The sequence below is a fragment of the Pseudorca crassidens genome, chromosome X (assembly GCF_039906515.1).
Source record: "Pseudorca crassidens isolate mPseCra1 chromosome X, mPseCra1.hap1, whole genome shotgun sequence".
Classification (NCBI taxonomy): Eukaryota; Metazoa; Chordata; class Mammalia; order Artiodactyla; family Delphinidae; genus Pseudorca; species Pseudorca crassidens.
In genome coordinates, this window is record NC_090317.1 from 40,281,094 (window position 1) to 40,302,383 (window position 21,290).

A 21,290-nucleotide genomic window follows, 5' to 3' on the forward strand; every position below is an offset into this window, starting at 1 on the left:
AATAGCTGCTGGCTTTGACTGGTGTGATGGTTAATTTTATGTGTCAACTTGATTGGGCTAAGGGATGCCCAGATAGCTGATATAACATATTTCTGGGTGTGTCTGTGAGGGAGTCTCCAGAAGAGATTAGCATTTGAATCAGTAGAATGAGTAAAGATCAGCCTCACCAATGTAGGTGGGCATCTATCAATCTGTTGAAGGCTTGGATAGAACAAAAAGATGGAGAAATGGCAGTTCATTCTCTCTACTTTGGTGAAACACTCATTTTCCCCTGCCCTTGGATATCAGCGCTCCTGGTTCTCAGGCTTTTGGATTCAGACTGGGAATTACACCATCAGCCCCTTGATTCTTAGGCCTTCAGACTCAGACTGAGTTACACCACTGGCTTTCCTGGTTTTCCAGCTTGCAGATGGCAAATGGAGGGACTTCTTGGCCTCCATAATAGCATAAGCCAGTTCCTGTAATAAATATCTCTCTTTCTGTCTCTGTCTCTCTCTCTGTCCCTATCTATCTATGTATATAATTCGTTCTGTTTCTCTGGAGAACCTTGATTAATACAATTTGCAAGAATTGCTCAAGAAAGAATTAGCTGGTTTGCAAACAGAAATAAAGGAGAATAGAGAATACAAGAATTTCAAACATTTTATGGTTGGAAAACCCAACTGGGTTTCAACCTCAAATTGTAAAAAATAAGACTGAGAGCTCTTTGGAAGGACAAATGCTCAATGAAATGTTTCAAATTATTAAAATGTATCATGGGAAAATTAGACTAACGGTGTGACACCATATAAAACTTTTCATATAAATAAAATGCTCAGGTCAAAGATTACCTTACTGTTGTGGTTTTTCCACAGAAGACTGACAACCTCAAGTTAATCCACATTAAAGAAACAGGGAGATACGGGAGCAAGAAAGAAAGAAAAAAAGCTATAGCAAATCTGAAAACTACGCCTGCATAAGAAGTGCAGGTGTGGTTATTGGCACATATGGCTGACTGAAGCCAAGCCTGTTTTTGAGACAATGGAACTGTTAAACAAACCATAAGCCTGAACTAAGAAAGCCTGTGAAAAAGACTTAAACCAATGCTTGGGCCACCAGGATTAAAATAATCTAGGTTATCAGACTCAATTTAGGCCATAAGACTTAAAACAACCCTTAGGCTGCCAAAATTCTATAGACAAGAAGCAGGCATAACCCCCAAGGAAGACATATTCCATAATGCTCACTTCAGATATAACATACACACAAACGTGTATAGAGATTCAATTAATTTTATGAAACGAGGATAACCTTAACACAAACTTTGTAAAGATAACTCAGAATAGTAGACTAATTGCATTTATGAATAAAAGTACATAAATTTCTAATAAATGTAGAGATATTGTGGATTGATTAACTCAACCTCCATTCTACCTTACTAATTGCAGTTAGATTTCTCATAGTAAATTCAGTTCTGCCAATAAGATTGACTTGTTGGATATTTGTAATATGTGTAAGTGAGATGGAGGACATATTCTGCTGCTGTTGCTGAGGGCAATGTCATGGATAAGAGAATAGGGACCCCATTTAGCAAAGACTACTTTGGGTCCAGGTGTGGCAGACACATTTGGTGCCTAATACTGCTTTTGCACAACCTTATCTCTGACTTGTCCTGTGCATGTCAGCCAGCCTCCATCCTTGGCCACCCCAGCATTTGCACAATGGGCCTATGAGTGGAGTAGCCATGATGGTAAGGATGGAGGCTATACACGGGCTCAAAAGCATGGAGTACTCACCAACACCAGCTACCATCTTGATGGCAAGTTGATTATTTCAGACCTTTCTACCATGGAGGATGGTGTGATTTGCTCTTAACAGAATCAACATCTTCTCCCAATATGAGTTTAACTTGCTTTCTCTGCTGGCATCACAATTTGAAGTTTACAAAATGCCTGATTCAAGGGATCCATTTTATGGTGAAGGAGGTGTGGCAATGGGTACACGACCACAAGGATCCACTGGTCCTATAATATAACATAGAACTCAGTATTAGCTGGTCCAGTAAGCTGATTGAATGGCCTGTTCAAGGCACAGCTAAGGCACCAGACAGAGGAAGACACCGCAGTGTTGGAATATTGTCCTTCAGAGCAAATAATATATACCTACATATCAACAAATGATATGCGGTATTGTATTTCTAATAGCTAGAATACATGTCCGGGAACCAACTCAGTGACCCACTTACAGAATTTGTGTTTCTTGTTTCTGCATACTCATGTCTGCTTCTCAAGAGTGATGCTTCCACCAGGAAACACTTTAAGGGTTCCTCCTAACCCGAAACTACAATTACTACCTGGTCACTTTAGGCTTCCCATTTTGGTAGAGCAGAAGGCAAAGAAGGGAATTACTATACTAGTGGGCATAACTGTCTCTGATTATCATAAGAAGTTAGGGTTTCTGTTACCTAATGGAGGCAGGGAAGAATATGTTTGTCACTCAGATGATCCACTGGGGTGTCTTTTAGTGCTTCCATGCCTGATGATAACAGTGAATGGACAGTTATAGTAACAATGACCTAATAATGGCAAGGCAACAAAGGGCTCTAACCCCTCAGAGATAAAATGTTGGGTTGTCCCAAAAGGTAAATGACTTAAACCAGCTGCAGTGTTGGTCAAGAGCAAGGGTAATCTAGAATGAATGATAGAAGAGAATGTATAGACTATGGCTTCAAGACCAATTGAAGCAGGGGAACCATAGCTTGTTCAATTAACTCTCCTGTATTATTTAATTTTAGAGACTATGGCCTGTACGTCCCTGAAAATTTTGATGTCAGAGTATACTTAACATAGGGTATGAGTGTATCTGAGTAGTGCAAAGGGTGAACCAAGGCAGACACACATATGTTGTGCAAAGGGTAAATTGTTGCACGTTAGAATCTTACTTGATTATTTTAAATTTAAGATTTCGCTTTACATAGCAAAATTGTACTTATTCCTTTTCTCCATTGGACTCTTCATGGCACCATTAAAATGATTTCATTGTCAGTTGATCAATATTTTATTTATTTCTATTATCAGTGCTCCTCCGAAGTCTCTTTATTTGGAGGTTACTTGAGATGGGGCTCATTGACTTAGCTGCAACTGATGTTTAATGTTAAGTTTTTAGGTATCAACATTTTGTTTTTAAAAATAAGCCATTCCAATCCATGATTATGCAACTAGTTTAATCTTGAGAACACTCTGTAAGGCATGCATACCAAGATGAATATATTGCTAGACAGATAAGTAAAAATATAGATCTAGACAGTTGATTTTAAATTTTACTTCTGGAAACTGTAAGCAACGACTTGTGGGAAGAGTTAATTGTTGCTAATTGGAATCTTGATTTTTTTTTTTTTTTTGCAGTACGCGGACCTCTCACTGTTGTGGCCTCTCCCATTGCGGAGCACAGGCTCCGGACGCACAGGCTCAGCGGTCATGGCTCACGGGCCCAGCCGCTCCGCGGCATGTGGGATCTTCCCAGACCGGGGCACGAACCTGTGTCCTCTGCATCAGCAGGCGGACTCTCAGCCACTGCGCCACCAGAGAAGCCCAGAATCTTGATTCTTTAATGTGAGATTCAAATTAACCTTTTCATTTTGTTCCACTGTGCTCTTCATCATTTCTTTAACCAACGCCATTTAAAAAGTATGTACAACAGACCCATTATATACTTTGGTGCCTGCTACTGCCAATGCTCCTTAGCAAGCTCCTTTTAGAGGTAAATCTAGGAGGTTGTCATTCTGTAAAGACTTCATGTGATACTTACCTAAATATTGCCTAGCGTTATGGACTGAATATTTGTCCCCTCCCCCAAATTCATATACTGAAGCCCTAACCCCCAATGTAATGGTACTTGGAGATGGGGCCTTTGGGAAGTAGTTACAGATAGATGAGCTAATGAGGGCAGTCCCTATTCTGATGAGATTAGTGTCCTTATAAGAAGAGAGACCAAAGAGCTTGCTCTCTTCCTCCTTCACTGTGTATGCACAATGAAGAGGTCATGTGAGCACACAGTGAGACGGCTGCCAAGAGAAGAGGCCTCAGAATGAAACCTACCTTTGGTGACAACATTGACATTCTTGGTATTCTGTTTGAAAATCAATCAACCATAAATATACAGGTTTATTGTTGGGAAAACCTCTGGAGGATCCCCCAACCTGGCCCATGAGCACTCCCAATGCCCTGAGTGCCAAACCCATACCTATCTCAGTCCGAAACCAGCTCCTTGTCTGTACTTCTCAAGGGCAGAAGCATGAGCAAGTCCTGGTAGACAGGGAGTATGCTCAGAAAATGCACATTATAATAAAACTGTCAAAAATCAAAGGCAAATAGAGAATCCTAAAAGCAGAAAGTAAAAAGATTGTAACCTACAAAGGAACATCCATTAAAGAATCACTAAGCTTCTCAGGAGGAACTGTATAGGCCAGTAGAGAGTGGAATGATATATTCAAAGTGTTGAAAGAAAAAAATTGCCAGCCAAGAATACTCTACCTGTCAACATTGTCCTTCAGGAATGAAGGAGAAATAAAAACTTTCCTAGACAAACAAAGCTGAGGGAGCTCATCACCATGAGACCTGCCTTACAAGAAATGCTGAAAGGAGTTCTTCAACCTGAAATTAAAAACACTAATTGTTAACAGGAAAACATATGAAAATATACAACACAGTGATAAAGAGTGACATAGAGTCAGATTCCAAAAATTCTAATTCAGTGATATGATGGTGTATTAACCACTTAACTATAGTATAAAGTTTAAAGGTAAATAATATAAGGAATATAGTGACTATAATTTTTTAATGAATGTACCATATAAAAAGAGGTAAATTGTGACATCAAAAACATAAAAGGGGGGAGTAAAAGGGGAGAGCTTTTGTATGTGATCAAAGTAAGTTGCTATCAGCTTAAAGTAGACTGTTAAAAATATAAGACGTTTTATGTAAGCCTTATAGTAACGACAAAGCAAAAACCCATCATAACTTCACAAATGATAAAGAGAAGTGAATCAGAAATAGCTACTATGAAAAGCACCAACTCACAAAAGTAGACAGAAAGAGAGGAAAAAAGGAACAATGGAACTACAAAATAGCCAGAAAACAATAACATGGCATTAGTAAGTGCTTACATATCAATAATTACTCTAAATGTAAACAGACTGAATTCTTCAGTCCTAAGGCATAGAGTGGCAGGATGGATAAAAAAAACAAGACCCAACTATATGCTGCCTACAAAAGACTCATGTCAGCTCTATGGACAATCATAGACTAAAAAGGAATGGATAGAAAATGATATTCCATGTAAGTGGAAACCAAAAGAAAGTGTGGGTAGCTATACAACACCAGACAAAATAGACTTTATGCCAAAAATGATTAACAAGAGACAAAGAATATCATTATATAATGATAAAGAGGTCAACTCATCAAGAAGATTTAACAACTGTAAATACATATGCCCAACATCAGAAGACCTAAATATACTCCCTAACACCATACACAAAAATAAGCTCAAAATGGATTAAAGACCTAAATGTAAGGCCAGAAACTATCAAACTCTTAGAGGAAAACATAGGCAGAACACTCTATGACATAAATCACAGCAAGATCCTTTTTGACCCACCTCCTAGAGAAATGAAAATAAAAACAAAAATAAACAAATGGGACCTAATGAAACTTAAAAGCTTTTGCACAGCAAAGGAAACCATAAACAAGACCAAAAGACAACCCTCAGAATGGGAGAAAATATTTGCAAATGAAGCAACTGACAAAGGATTAATCTCCAAAATTTACAACCAGCTCATCCAGCTCAATAACAAAAAAACAAACAACCCAATCCAAAAATGGGCAGAAGACCTAAATAGACATTTCTCCAAAGAAGATATACAGACTGCCAACAAACACATGAAAGAATGCTCAACATCATTAATCATTAGAGAAATGCAAATCAAAACTACAATGAGATATCATCTCACACCAGTCAGAATGGCCATCATCAAAAAATCTAGAAATGATAAATCCTGGAGAGGGTGTAGAGAAAAGGGAACCCTCTTGCACTGCTGGTGGGAATGTGAATTGGTACAGCCACTATGGAGAACAGTATGGAGGTTCCTTAAAAAACTGAAAATAGAAGTACCATACGACCCAGCAATCTGACTACTGGGCATATACCCTGAGAAAACCATAATTCAAAAAGAGTCATGTACCAAAATGTTCATTGCAGCTCTATTTACAATAGCCAGGAAATGGAAACAACCTAAGTGTCCATCATCGGATGAATGGATAAAGAAGATGTGGCACATATATACAATGGAATGTTACTCAGCCATAAAAAGAAACGAAATTGAGCTATTTGTAATGAGGTGGATGGACCTAGAGTCTGTCATACAGAGTGAAGTAAGTCAGAAAGAGAAAGACAAATACCGTATGCTAACACATATATATGGAATTTAAGGAAAAAAATGTCATGAAGAATCTAGGGGTAAGACAGGAATAAAGATGCAGACCTACTAGAGAATGGACTTGAGGATATGGGGAGGGGGAAGGGTAAGCTGTGACAAAGTGAGAGAGTGGCATGGACATATATACACTACCAAACGTAAAGTAGATAGGTAGTGGGAAGCAGCCGCATAGCACAGGGAGATCGGCTCAGTGCTTTGTGACCACGTAGAGGGGTGGGATAGGGAGGGTGGGAGGGAGGGAGACACAAGAGGGAAGAGATATGGGAACGTATGTATATGTATAACTGATTCACTTTGTTATAAAGCAGAAACTAACACACCATTGTAAAGCAATTATACTCCAATAACGATGTAAAAAAAAAGAAAAAAGACTAAACCTCATTCAAATCATTCATTCCTGTGGTCAGATCATGAAGGACTACCATTATTCACCTTGTAAATCTCAGCTCATCCTAGCAAACCAGGAATAGAAGATAAGTTCCTTAACTTCATAAGGGTTAATCATTAAATACCTATACTAATATCTCAATAGTGAAAGTTTATAGCAGAATTTCTACTAAATTGGGGAAAAAGACAAGTATTTTCTCTATCATTGTTTCTATTAAATATTATACTGGAGGTCTTAGTCAATGCAGCTAGATAAGAAAAAGAAATAAACATTATAAAAGATGGTGTGGAAAGGAGGAAACAAATCTTCCTACACAGAAAAATGAAGAAAAATCTATGGGTAAACTCTTAGAACTAAAAGGATAAAACTTGTTGGGGAAGAAGATACAAAAAAGTAGTGGTATATATAAAATAGATAAGCCACAAGAATATACTGTATAGCACAGAACTTACAGCCATTACCTTGTAGTAACCTGTAATGGAGTATAATCTGCAAAAATACTGAATCACTTTGCTGTACACCTGAAACTAATATAATATTGTAAATCAACTATACTTCAGTTTTTAAAAAAGAGTAGTGGTATGGAGCATGGAAGTTATCAACTCTGTTTTCCTTTCTCCACTGTAAATAATAGCCACATGGCTCCCCTGATATATTACATTTCTTAGCCTCTCACAATTAAAGGTGCCCATGAGACTAAGTTCTCATCAGTGGAATAGGAGTGTAAGTGATGTGTGACATTTACTGGCCAGGGCATAACAATTGTTGAGTCCCTTCTCCACTCTCTTTCTGCCTCCTTTGAGCTAGATCACAGACTTACACCATGGATCCAGCTTTAACTGCCAACTAAGTGAAGAATTATTTGGCAGTCTGGTGAAAACTATGCATTTCTTTTCAGAATAAACTTTTAAATGCCAAAAAAAAAATTTAGGATAACAAAGGGCACCAATAAAGTTGAAGTATAATTATAAAAATACTACAATGACAAATTAGTGATATACTGTTGTGTCAGTCTCATCCCATCAGTAGTAGTCCTATTGGCTAAGACTGCCTGAGGCACTTACCCAGTGGTACTACCTGTGAGGAGACTCCCACAGACATTTCCCCAACCAGAGCCAATGTTGTAGCTGGACCGGCCCTTGTGGTTCTTATTATGGTTGTAACATGCACCTCAGGAATAACCATCAGGAAACTTTGAAAAAGCAAAGTTAATTACTCGCTGGTCATGGAGGGTATATGGCGCAGCTGAGGGACACATAGCAAGGTCATGGAGAGAGAAAGAGAGACAAAGAGAGACAGAGACAGAGAGAAATGAACTTGAGGTTTGCATTTATTAGGTCCAAGGGCAAGGTGGCTAGGTTCTCTCTTTATTGGTGAATTTAAAACATAAGAGGTGGGACTTCCCTGGTAGCACAGTGGTTAAGAATCTGCCTGTGGATCTACCTGTTTAATCACTGGTCCAGGAAGATCCCACATGCCACAGTGCACCACAACTATTGAGCCTGCGCTCTAGAGCCCACGCTCCACAACTACTGAGTCTGTGAGCCACAACTACTGAAGCCCGTGCACCTAGAGCCCGGCGCTCCGCAACAAGAGAAGCCACCACAATGAGAAGCCTGTGCACCACAACGAAGAGTAGGCCCCGCTCACAGCAGCTAGAGAAAGCCCGCACACAGCAATGAAGATCCAATGCAGCAATAGAAACTGGGCCAGTAGAGGATGGGAAGCTTGGGGAGAGAGGAAACGAGGAAGGATTTCTGAACAACAGTGGGAAGTTCCTCTTTAACAAGCAGCTTGAACCCATAGGCATTCCACAGTTTCACAGTCCAGTTGGGTCACCACTTAAGTCAATACAGGCCGCATTAACACCTTCTGCTATGAAATCTTCCCCTCAGATTCCTCATAAAACATACAGCAGCATTCTGAAACATCTGAACTACAACACTCAGCAGACATTTCTTTTTGTATTCTTCATGAAATGTGTTTTGTCTTTTTTATTACTAGTGTTTAAGTCATTTTTTTACTTGAATCAGATGGTGTCATTTAGAAAGGATTTTTTCTTGGTTTTTAAAATCCAGACTTTTTTTCTACATATGAGATGGTTTTCACTTTAACTGGCATGTCGTTTGCAGACAAAAATAAAGAATAGAGCAAAATAATGCAATGCAGGAGGAGACAAAAGAAATGCACTAAGACAAGTAAAAATCATTCTCTCATGGAACAATGATCTGTTTTACAGGAAACGAAAATCTTGCCTTGAAGTCTACACAGTGAGACTGTACATAATTAGATGAAAATATCTATTTTTTTCCTAAAATATTTTTCATTCATGAGTATTTTCAAGTTTTTCGTACTGTACACATTTTTTAAAAACACATGATACCAGGAGCAACTGAAAATGAATGCCAAATTTGGTATACATCTATTATCTACCTCAAGGTAACAAAAGTATGTGGCAAAACATATACCACCTGTGGTGCTTCACAATATGCACTTCTATTTAGCCATTGTTTATTGTAGCAAACTATTCTTTATAAGATTCCCTCACCATTTATAAATCTTCTAGTATGCATTCTTTGTTTTTGGGTTTTTTAAAAATAAATTTATTTATTTATGGCTGTGATGGGTCTTTGTGCCACGCGCGGGCTTTCTCTAGTTGCAGCAAGCAGGGGCTACTCTTCATTGCAGTGCACAGACTTCTCATTGTGGTGGCTTCTCTTGTTATGGAGCACCGGCTCTAGGCACGTGGGCTTCAGTAGTTGTGGCACGCAGGCTCAGTAGTTGTGGCTTGCGGGCTCTATAGAGCTCAGGCTCAGTAGTTGTGGCGCACAGGCTTAGTTGCTCCGTGGCATGTGGGATCTTCCCGGACCAGGGCTCGAACCTGTGTCCCCTGCATTGGCAAGTGCATTCTTAACCACTGCGCCACCAGGGAAGGCCCTGGTATGCATTCTTTATAGTGAAGTGTTACTACATCACATCTTATTTATTTTAGCAAATCATTATATTTTCTGTAATTAATTATAAAAAGTTAACTTAGTTTTTGAAATTTATTTGAAAATACACTTTTTTACATTTGGCACTATGCTTTGTTGCCTACTTAGCTGAATATTATAATGTCAGCTATCCTAAGGCTGTCTACATACTTAATTTACTTAAGTATTCATTTTAAGTGAAGCGCTCACTGTGTATAGGAGTTTGTATTTTGGAGGTGCTTGATCTATGTACACAGAAAAATTAAGAATTACTTTATTGTAAAATGCTCGTAGAAGTCTTAACTGTGTTTATTTTTTTAAAAAAAACTGTAATGCTAGACTTGTGTGCATGGAAGTAATTAAGGTACATCATTATTGTATTTTAAAAGTTGTACATGTCAAGACATATTTTGTTTTTACTTCATGTGCTTACTGAATGATCTAGTCCCCATCCCAAGTCAAGCATGAATAAAATTAGGTTAAATGTAAAAAAAAAAAAGACCCAACGCAGCCAAAAATAAGTAAATAAATAAATTTTAAAACATCAGAGGGGATTTAGGCACAGGAAGGGAAAAATGAGGTCACTCACCTGGTCAGTTATCTAGGTTACCCAGAGCTTTCTAAAAGAAGAACTTAATGGGTATCATGGATGGGCGTACCTGGGTGCTTATCTAGTTGTGTAGCTGCCATACAGCTAGCAATGTGTTTATTCGAGATGGATATCTTTGAACTTGATGACTTAGCAATCAAAAGCTTAATGTCAGACACTCAACACTGCATATAGTAAGATATGTGTTCTATACTAAAAACATCATTCAGCAGGTATAATAAATAATGTACTTCCGAAGTCATAGGAAGTATAAATGATATTTTGAAATCTCTACAACAACTATAATGTTCCTTGAGATTGTGTGTGACTTTGTAATATGCATTGTGATTTTTGTAATATATACTATGATTTTTGTGAACAGAAATTACAGGTATGACTGCCACTACTGTGGTTCTTTTTTTTTTTAATGTGTTTATTGGGGAATAATTGGTTTACAATGGTGTGTTAGTTTCTGCTTTATAACAAAGTAAATCAGCTATACGTATACCTATATCCCCATATCTCCTCCCTCTTGCATCTCCCTCCCACCCTCCCTATCCCACCACTCTAGGTGGTCACAGAGGTCCAAGCTGATCACCCTGTGCTATGCAGCTGCTTCCCACTAGCTATCTATCATGTTTTTAATAATTTTTGTAAAGTAAATAAGAAAAAATTGATGAAATTTAGTTTTGGAAAAACAGTTTAATGTTAATAATGTACTTGTATTCTAGATGGTATAGAAGGCAGTGTGTTCTGAAATGTATTTCATTTACAGCCACAAGTCGTTTGTCCTGTAGCTTTAAGACTACTACAGATGGGAAATTTATCAGACCTGGAAATAGAGACCTATATTTTTTTAGAGGTCTAAAATATAGAGACCTATATTTTTAGAGAGTGGCCACCAGGAGAAGCAGCTAAAGCGACCAAGCTGTGCTCTAGCTGTACCTTCATCACGTGGCCACAGAAATGGAGTCTCTTGGAATAACAATGCCTTTGAGAAGGTGACTCCTTACAAAGTAGTAAAAAGTCAAGGATTTCAAATAAGACTGCATTTCATGAGTAATTCACAAATATTACTTCAATTTAGATTTTTTATTCAAAAGAAAAGAAAATTAGCCATAGTAAGATTATTGGCTATCACTGAGTTGGTAATTCAATCTAAATTTCTTTTTCCTCTACCCATTCATCTTTTCCTTTCTCTCTCTCATCTCTCTCTCTCTCACAGTATCACACTCTTTCTTTCTCCCTTTCTTAATTTTTACACCTGCGGATGTTTGATAACAGCCTCTTTCTCATTTTACAGATACGGAAACCAGAGGTCTGGGAATATAAGGGATTTATGATTTGTGTAAGGAGCATAGGCCCTTAAGGGGGAAAGACATTTAAATCACAGAGTGGCCTTTCAAGAACAAAAGCTAGCATTTATAGTGGTGGGCAAGAGAGAGATGAGGTTGGTGTGATGAAATGCTGTGCATCCTGACAACCAAGGGTCTGGGTTACAAGAAGAAAACGTTTTGTTTTCTCCTTGGAGAGCCAATAGATGTTCATAATATTGACTCCTATTTAGAAAGTCCCTGGTGCATGTTATTGGTGTACAGTTGTTAATTGACTCTTCTCCCACCCTACAGTTGGAAGGCATAAAAAGAAGTGGACAGCGAAAGAAAAGATGAATTTGTTCTTCACGGATATTCTAGTTTTCATTAGCCCACAATACAAATGTTGTTTCAAAATTCAACATCCCAAAATGATATTAACTGACATCTGACTTTATTCTTACCTTTGACAGATAAATTTGACAGTATTGTTCACATTGAAAATAAAAGCTTGTTTGACATGAATAAGCTGCAGAGTTGGGTTTTTTTTTATATAAATAATACAGACTCCAGTGTATCTTGGTTCTATTTATTTCGGCCCACCTTACTGTCATTGAAAGGGATTTGTTTCAACTATTTGGTAAGCCTGTTTGACATCCCTTTATAGCAGCCTCAAATAAATTGAAATATTAGATTATAAACAACTTGTGTGGCAATAGAGATGGTGGCGCAGCCTCTAGTATATGTTACTGAAAGAAACTGATGGATGACCTAGCTTGCCTGGAGACCAGATGGTGCTAGTGGCCTGCCATGGAGCAGCAGCATCAGCGTCTGCTGGGAACGTGTTTGAAATGCAAATTCTCAGACCCTGCTCCAGACCTGCTGAATTGGATATTCTGAAGGTAGGCTGCTAGCCATCAGGTTTTTACAAGTCCTCCAAGTGCTACTGAAGCACACTAAAGTTTCAGAACTGCTGCTTTAGAGCAATGGGGGAAACGTTTAACTACACCCACAGTAGGACCAGCCTTAATTCACTGACTTGGTACTATTGCAGGTAAACTGAACAGGATGGTGAGATCTGGACTGAGGAAGACACTAGAATTCTCAGGGGCCTGAGACACAAAGGCCTCCGGGAGGGATGTGTTAGTTTCCTAGGGTTACCGTAACAAACTACCACAAAGCGGGTGGCTTAAAACAACCGAAATTTATTCTCTCACCGTTCTGGAGGCCAGAAGTCTGAGGTCAAGGTGTCGGCAGGGTTGGTTCCTTCTGGAGGCTCGGAGGAAGGATCTGTTCCATGCCTCTCTCCTAGTTGCTGGTGGTTGCTGTCAATCCTTGGCCTCATTTGGCTTGTATATGCACGATTCCACTCTCTTTCTTCATCTTTACATAGTGTTTTCCCCTGTGTCTCTGTTTCTGTGTTCTTTCTCTTCTTATAAGGACACCAGTCATATTGGATTAAGGGCCCACCCTAATCCAGTATGACCTCATCTGATCTTTATTACACCTGCAAATACCCTCTTTCCAAATAAGGTCACATTTACAGGTTGCGGGGGTCAAGACCTCAACATGTCTTTTGCGGGGACACAATTCAGCTTATAACAAGGGGCAAAGATTCAGTAGTGGAAGGGATGAATAGATAAAGGAGAAACCTAGTTCCAAAATGATAAAAGCATTATGATACCATGCACATATGAAGTTTAAAGACATGCAAAATTACTAGGTTGATTATAGATACATCTATTTGTAGTAAAAGGCATACATAGGAGTAATGCATACATATGTAGTATGCAGAAAGGTGTGTATGAGACCAATAAACTTATTTAAGACAGTGGTTAACTCTATAGAAAAAGACGGAGAATTCAGTTGGGGAGAGGTACACTGGGTTTCAATTTTATTTGTAAGCTTATGTTTCTTAAGACGGCTGATGGTTGCATGGGTGTCGCATTTTCAGACCTTTGTCGAGATCTGAAAAATGTCCTAATTTAAAGAAAATTAAAAGAGGAAATGGGCCTAGTATCTGGAACCTCTTTAAGGGAAAAATGTGAAGTGGTACTTGAGCAGAGCAGAGGATCAGAGAAGGGGAGGACCAGGGGTTTGAGGGTAGAAGGCCTTATTTCTATATTCAGTTAAGGCTGCTTGAGAGCTTGCTAGTTAGCATCAATACCGCTTTCTGTTTTCTATGCTAGTTTCTCACGTATGGAGAGTAGATTAACATTATTTATTTATGCGTGTATCTCCCCAGCTCCCTAAAGTGTGAGCTTCTGACTTGTTCGGAACGTAAAGGCTTTTATTGATTTCTCTCTCCTAAAGCACTGTGTTTTCTTCTTCGTAGATGCTTGATAAAGGTCTGTTAAAGTGAAGTGAGTGTAAGGTATCCACAACCCTTTCCCCTGTCACTGGTGTTGACATTTAAAAATGCGTTATCATGTAGTAACACAGAGTATTCCTCATGGCTAGAACAACAACAACAAAGGCACAAGGCCTTTTGTCACCATTGTTTAATGAAAGAACAGTCCAAGTAGAAATTTATCCATGTAGGGTCCCTGGAAAGTCCTCAAATTGGTTTGGTTCCTTATGGTTCATGCCATGCCGGCAGGGAGTGTGTGTGTGTATTTCTGTGTTAATATAGTTAGCGTATTAACTATAGTTAATAGTGAATATTAAAGGCCTTTACCTGGGCTGAAGAATTTTCGGAGGCTCACGTTATTTATTTATTATTATTTTTTGGCCACGTCGTGTGGCATGCAGGGTATTAGATCCCCGAACACGGTTGGAACCCGTGTCCCCTGCATTGGGAGCAGAGTGTTAACCACTGGACTGCCAGGGAAGTCCCGGGAGGTTCACTTTAGACAAACGCATGCACACCTCTTTTTGAGATAAGCCTGTTTTGGTGCATGCTCGGAGTCCATGTCCCTGGCCCTTACCGAGCTCCAGTTACCTAGGGCCCTGAATTTACTCCCCAGGTGGCCCCATGTCCCAAGCCCCAAGAGACATGTGTGTTCCTCTTCACTGCGTCTGTGCTTCTGAGGGCTGAGTGGCACTGTCAGTGTTATACTCTCAGGGCTGAGAGGTATCTACGAGGTGAAGGCTGCGTATCCAGGTAACAGGACAAGTGGGCTACGTTATCCACATGGATGCACCTGAAGCCTCTCATGTTGAGGGAGGAAGCTCAGGCTTGCTGCTCTGAGGGTTTGCTGTAGCTCTAACATATCAGGCTTCTCTGAGTCTCTGACAGACGGTCCCTAAATCAATCAGGGACAAATCCTGCATTTCCTGCTTCTCTGGGTGTTTGTGGGTTTTCCTGTATCCTCATGTATAAAATATGTTTTCAGTGAGTCCTTCTGCCTTGAAAACTTTGTGCTTCTTCTAGGAAAAGATCTGTCTTGTCCCTCTCTGCCTCGTCCAGGAAAGCTTAGGGTATTCTGATATTTTCCTTGGTTATGGCCCCATCTTCTGAAAGGATTTGATCCAAAAACTCTCCTTTTATTCCACTACCTGAGAGGTGACCATTGGGAGAAAAACAGAGGGGTAGGGTGGGTGCTGGAGTTGGAAACAGTGTTCTGTCCCAGTTAGGGATATGCTAATGACACTAAAGTTAGTGATGAAGAATCACTTTTACTCTAAGCCGCCTAGTTTCAGATGCTTATAACTCCAAGGAATACAAATGAGAACACGTTTACAAGTCTAACAGGGCAGGATTCTCAGACAATGGTGTTTTGTGCAATGTGGTATTATCCAGTCCCGTGAATCACATCATATAGTAGGATCGGCTTTGAGGCATAAAATGTACATTTCTTAGAAGTCTGAGCAATGAATTATGTGTGTTTATAGATAAGGAATTGATTTCATCCCCAAATCTATGAAGAAAATGAGTTTAAAACGTTTCGAAGAGGTACCTAAAAGTTGACTCTTCCCTCTCTCTCCCTGTCTTTCTCTTTCTCTCATCCAATTATTTATTCTGCTGCCTTTCTCTCCGTTTTCCTGCCTTATTTTAGACCTCATCACTTCCCGACAAATTATGAACTCTTTCATGTATACAGAAGATAATACAGTATATATGTAAGGTATATCATAATAATATAGAAACCTGTGTACCCAGCACCAAGCTTGTGAACTAGAACACGGCTAATGCCTTGGAAGTCCACCTGTGCCCTTCCAGATTCCTCCCCTCATTCCTTCCCAGAGGTAACCATGATCCTGAACTTTGTTAATAATTCACATTTTTATACATTCACTGCAGAGGAATGTTCCTTTAAATAATGTTATTTCTTGTCCATTTTTGACTTTATGTAGATCTAATTATACTAGATGTATTACTTGTCTTGCTCTTTCTCTACCTCCCCAGTTTTGTGTTTGTGATCTTTATCCATGTTGATGTGTGCAACTGTAGTAATCACTTTTCATTGCTGTATACTTATCCACCCTATGAAAATTCCACAGTGTGTCTCCCTCCTGTTGATGGACATGTGGCTTGTTTCCATGTTTATGCTTTTGCAAATTATTTTGCGACAAACTTTCTCATTATATCCCCGTATGCCCACATACAAGAGTTTCTCTACTTTCTCAGTTGAGGGCAATTTTACGCACTACCCCTCCGCCCCAACCAGGGAGACATTTGATAACCTCTGGAAACCTTTTGGTTGTCATAACTGAGGGTGTGCTACTGGCATATAGTGGGTGGAGGACAAGGATACTGCTAAACATCCTACAATGCACAGGACAGTTCTCTACAACCCAGAATTATCTTTTCCAAAATGTCAACAGTTGAGAAACCCTGATCTACAGTATAGGCCTAAACATGAAATTCCTGGGTCGTAGGGTCTGCCCACGTTCAACCTTACTAGGTAACACCAATTATCTTTCAAAACGGTTGTACTAGTTCATATTCCCCACAGCAGAGGATGAGATTTCTATTTGTTCCACATTCTTGCCAACTCTTAGTATCATTACCTTCATTACTTCTTGCCTGAACTTTGCGCTAGTCTCCTAACCTTCTCCTACCTCCATATTTTTCCCCACAGATACATGCTTCATGTACTTGCTAAGTCAACCTTCCTAAAACCCAACTCTGGCCATGCCAGATTCCTGTAAGAAAATTTTGATGACTCTACTGCATACACAATAAACTTGGCATTTAAGACGCACACAAAAGGGCCCACTAGCTCTGTAGACCTAGTAATACCAACTTATTAGGTGGTATTCAAATAAGCCCTGCCCTTTCTCTGCTCTCTGCAGCATGTCTGTTGTTGAAGACTTACCCTTTCTTAAGTCTCTTCTACATTCATTTCTATGTCCATTAATTCAGCCAGTTATTAATTCTTTTTAATTTACTGAGTATTTGTCTCTCTCTGTCTCACTTAGTTCCCTTAACATAATACCCTCCAAGTCCATCCATGTTGCTGCCAATGGCAAAATTCCTTTTTTATGGCTGATTAGTATTCTATATATACATCACATCTTCTTTCTCCATTCATCTGTTGATGGACACAGATTGCTTCCATACACTGGCAACTGTAAATGACACAGCTATGAACATTGGGGTGCATGCATCTTTTTGAATTCGTGTTTTTGTTTTCTACAGATAGATGCCCAGGAGTGGAATTGTTGGGTCGTATGGTAGTTCTAACAACTACAAACTAAAACTATTTTTAGTTTCCTGAGAAATATCCATACTGTTTTCCACAGTGGCTGCAACTCTTTACACTCCTGCGAATCTGTGTGGGATGGTTCCCTTTTCTACACATCCTCGCCAAAATTTGTTACGTGTGTCCTTTTGTGAGGTGATGTCTCATTGTGATTTTGATTTGCATTTCCCTGATGATTAGTGATGTTGAACATGTTTGCATGTGTCTATTGGCCATTTGCATTTCCCCAGAGACTGCAGTGGAGACTTCATTCTTAAGGCTACAAGAAGCCATCAAGGGGCTCTAATTTGGGAAGTAATTTGTGTTTTAGACATGTCACTCTGAAAGCAATGTGAAGAAAGGATCAGAGAGGAGCAAGAATGGAGTGCTCATTAAAGCAGTGATTTATGTGAGAGATGCTGAAGTCCTAGACTAAGGTAGGGGTATTGGAAACACATGAAGAAGTGTATAGAACTGAAAGTCAACAGTTGATTGGCTATGGGTGATAACTGGATGTGGAGATACAGAAGGTGTTATAAGCGTAGAAGAATAAGCGGTGCTTGATGTATTGACAACTTAATATGCCTGAGTGTGAGCAGGGAAAGAGGAGAAACCCCAGGGAATTCCCTGGCGGTCCAGTTGTTAGGACTCGGCAGTGGCCGGGAGCCCGGGTTCCATCCTGGGTCGGGGAACTAAGATCCCAGCAAGCTGCGTGGCACGGCCATAAAAAAAAAAATAGGGAGAAACCCCAAACCAAGTCAATGGTGACAGGAGGGAGAGACAGAAGAGGGAGAGTGCAGATGTGCAGAAAATAGAGAGGCCAAGGAATAGGAGGGCTCAGTGAGATAAAAGAGCACATGTAGAGAGTGTAGAAGAATGAGAGAGCAGCATGTCTAGGGGCTTGCGGTCCAACACTGGGATATTTTCATTTTAGATGTGAGAGGTAGAGTAGTTTAGGGTGAAGAATAAACCAGAGTGTGTCTGTGAGAGAGTTTGGCTAGTATGTTGTACAGATGTTCACTGGAAATGAGAACGTCCAATTGTTGAGTGATTGACGTGGAAGTTGGAGTCCTCTGGACGGTGGTAGGTTGGGGCAGAGAGCAGTCGATGGCTAGGGCCAGTGGATGATAGCGTGAGGGAGTTACAGAAGGTGGCGTAGCAGGATAGCTTAAACCTCAAGGATAAATGTTATGACCGTAGGGACTGATAGATACGTTAACAATGAGAGCTGGAGATTTTAACCCACCACTCTCAGAACATGTCCAAGCAAACAGAAATAAGCAGTGATATCAAAGGCCTAAACACAATAATAAATTTGAGCTATTAGATAATATAAAACTTCATACCCAACAAACAAAGAACATAAATTCTTTTGAGCTATTGACCGTATACAGAAATAGACCTTAAGAAGAAAAAGGAAGCCTCAATAAACTGCAAAGGATCACTAGTGTGAAATCTAGGCTCTCTGCTCATAATGCTTAACGCAGAGGTTAATAACACAGAGATAGCTTTAAAACACCCAAATGTTTGGAAACAAAATAGCATACTACTAACTAATCCTTGGATTGAAGGAAATCAAGAAATATTTAGAACTGAATAACGGGAATATTCAGTATCCCTCAAAGTTTAAGATATATTTACCCTAGACCCAGTAATACTACCACTAGGCGCTTCGCCTAGAGAACCCCATGCCCATGCAAACCAGATGACAAGGCCAAGGATGCCCAGAGCTGCATTGTTTGTAATAGTCCAAAAGTGGACACAACCCAAGTTCAGAAACTAGTTGGGTAGGTATATGCAGTGATATGTCCATCAGTGGAATGTCATACAGCAAAGGAAACGAACAAACTTGGCTACATACAAGTTGGATGAATCTTATGAATCAAGGTATCAAGCCAAAAAAAATAGAAAAGAACAGACACACACAGGAATATATTCTATAGGAGGCCACTTTTACAAAGCACAAAAACAGGCATGCATAAATAAATTACAAGAGCCTACAAAATACCTGGGTGTATGAGGGAAAAGCACGAGAGACTTTTGCACGGGGGGGTGGTCGTGTTTGGTTTAACTCAAGTAGTAGTTATAATTTCCAAAACTGTCTTCCTGAATAATACCACAGAACTGGTACAATCAGGAGGGTGGAACGTGAGGAAGCCGTTGGACCACTCTGTTTCTGCTGAGAGCATCACAAATTTTGGCTTTGAGGCCACATTGCCTCCTTCCTCCGTCTATACAAAGTTGATGTCCCATGCCTTGCCTTTTGATACCCACAAAACTAGGAACTGTACCCTGGGACCTCTATTGTTACTGCTGCAGGAGATGCGAAAGTTTCTGAGCCCATGCTCACTGAGAGAAACCAGAAACCCCAGAAGCAGCATAGACTCCACCTTCCTGCTCCTACCAACTCTCATGGGGGTTTATTATCTGCTTGGCAGAGGCTAAGTTATGTGTGCAATCCAGGCCATAAGGGCGGGAGTTCAGGAAATGTAGACTTGGCTTGCAACGTCGATCAAGCCTTACCTGCTGTGATTGGGATTGTAATGGAGTCAAGTGAGCTAATCTACGATATTTGCCACAGGATATAAAACTGGAAGTGGGGAAGCCAATTAGGAGGCTATTGGAGTGGTCCACCTGAGAGACGATGGGGACTTGGACCAGAGTGACAAAAGCAAAGGTGTTAGAAAGTGGTTGGATTTATATTTTACTCAGAAAATAGGACTTGTCTATAAATTATGGCCGGGTTGAGGGAAAGACATAAAAGTGTGAAGATTAATACTTCCTTTCACTCCTGCCCCAGACATCCAGTTTTCTTTGCAAACCCTCCAGCCTGGTTCAGGAGCCCCTCTTACGTATATCACTGCACCATGTGTTTTGGAATTCCTTGGCTCATCATTTATATTTCTACTAAAGAGTCGTTTCCCTAGGGGCAGACCGTGTGCATTGTGAACACATTTGGGTAGTCAGAAACTGGAATCCAACCCCAAGGGAGGGGCACGGGACTGAGGCTTACTCAAGTCAACACACATTATGTTCCGCTAAACTTCCACTTTGCTCTTCATGGGAGTGATTGCCCTAAGCACACTTATCCCTCATTATAGTAAATCAGAAAGACAAAGACATTCTGCATTTTGCCCTGTGCTCCACTGTGAACAAGGCTGTATCCACATGAATATCTGAGACAAAGCTGCTGACGGAAAGGTATAAATGCTGAAGCTGCTCTAGGAGCTACTTGAGAGTCTTAACTGAAAAGTAAAGGGGAAACATTAGTTGGTTTGAAATGGACTAAGAGCTTTGAACAAAGTTATAGTTGAAACCACTTACATTCTGTGATGACAACGGAACACAAAGTCCAGCCATTAGAAGTGATAAGGTAAGGTGATACGGTGGTTCCATGTCACTCAGGGGTTTGACACCCCTACTGGGTGAGCCAGAAACTGCTTCAGGTCTCCCAAAGGAAAACTATGATGAACAGTCAGATGCTTCATCCCTTGCCACTTGTAAATTAAGAGGGTAAAGTAGTACTTTTAAAGTGAATTTATTGTGACTCATTGAGCTTAGTAATTTGTATATTCTTTGGGGTTCTAAACGCTTCCTGGAGCCTGTGTGGGAAAGGGCCTTTTCTCATCTCCGGGATTCCAGGAGCTTCTAGCTGGGGCAGACTCATTTGGGACATATCTTAGGCACTGGCTCCCCCTGGAGTGCAAGGGTTGGAGAACCCTTGTAGACACCTCCCCCTGCCCCTAGTCAGGGTCACACAGCTCATCTCAGGAGCTATGGATAATAAGGCCAGGCTGCGCCCATGACCCATGTTTCTTCTTCTAGTCAGCTTCAGTGATCCCTATTTTTCCTTCTCGTTCGTCGTATTAAGTGGCCAGAAAATAAATGGCCACGTAACTCTAGAAGAAGAAGAGTTTCCATGTTTTGAG

At 40.0% G+C, this 21,290-nt stretch overlaps 1 protein-coding gene across 1 annotated transcript in view; it reads left to right on the forward strand.

Moving 5' to 3' along the window:
• The first annotated feature begins 12,525 nt into the window (after positions 1-12,525).
• LOC137216609 (uncharacterized) overlaps positions 12,526-21,290 on the forward strand; it is a 31,867-nt gene continuing 23,102 nt past the window's right edge. The window contains exon 1 of the mRNA XM_067722695.1: positions 12,526-12,636. Coding sequence (XP_067578796.1) covers positions 12,526-12,636 — 111 coding nt within the window. The remainder of the gene's footprint in view (positions 12,637-21,290) is intronic.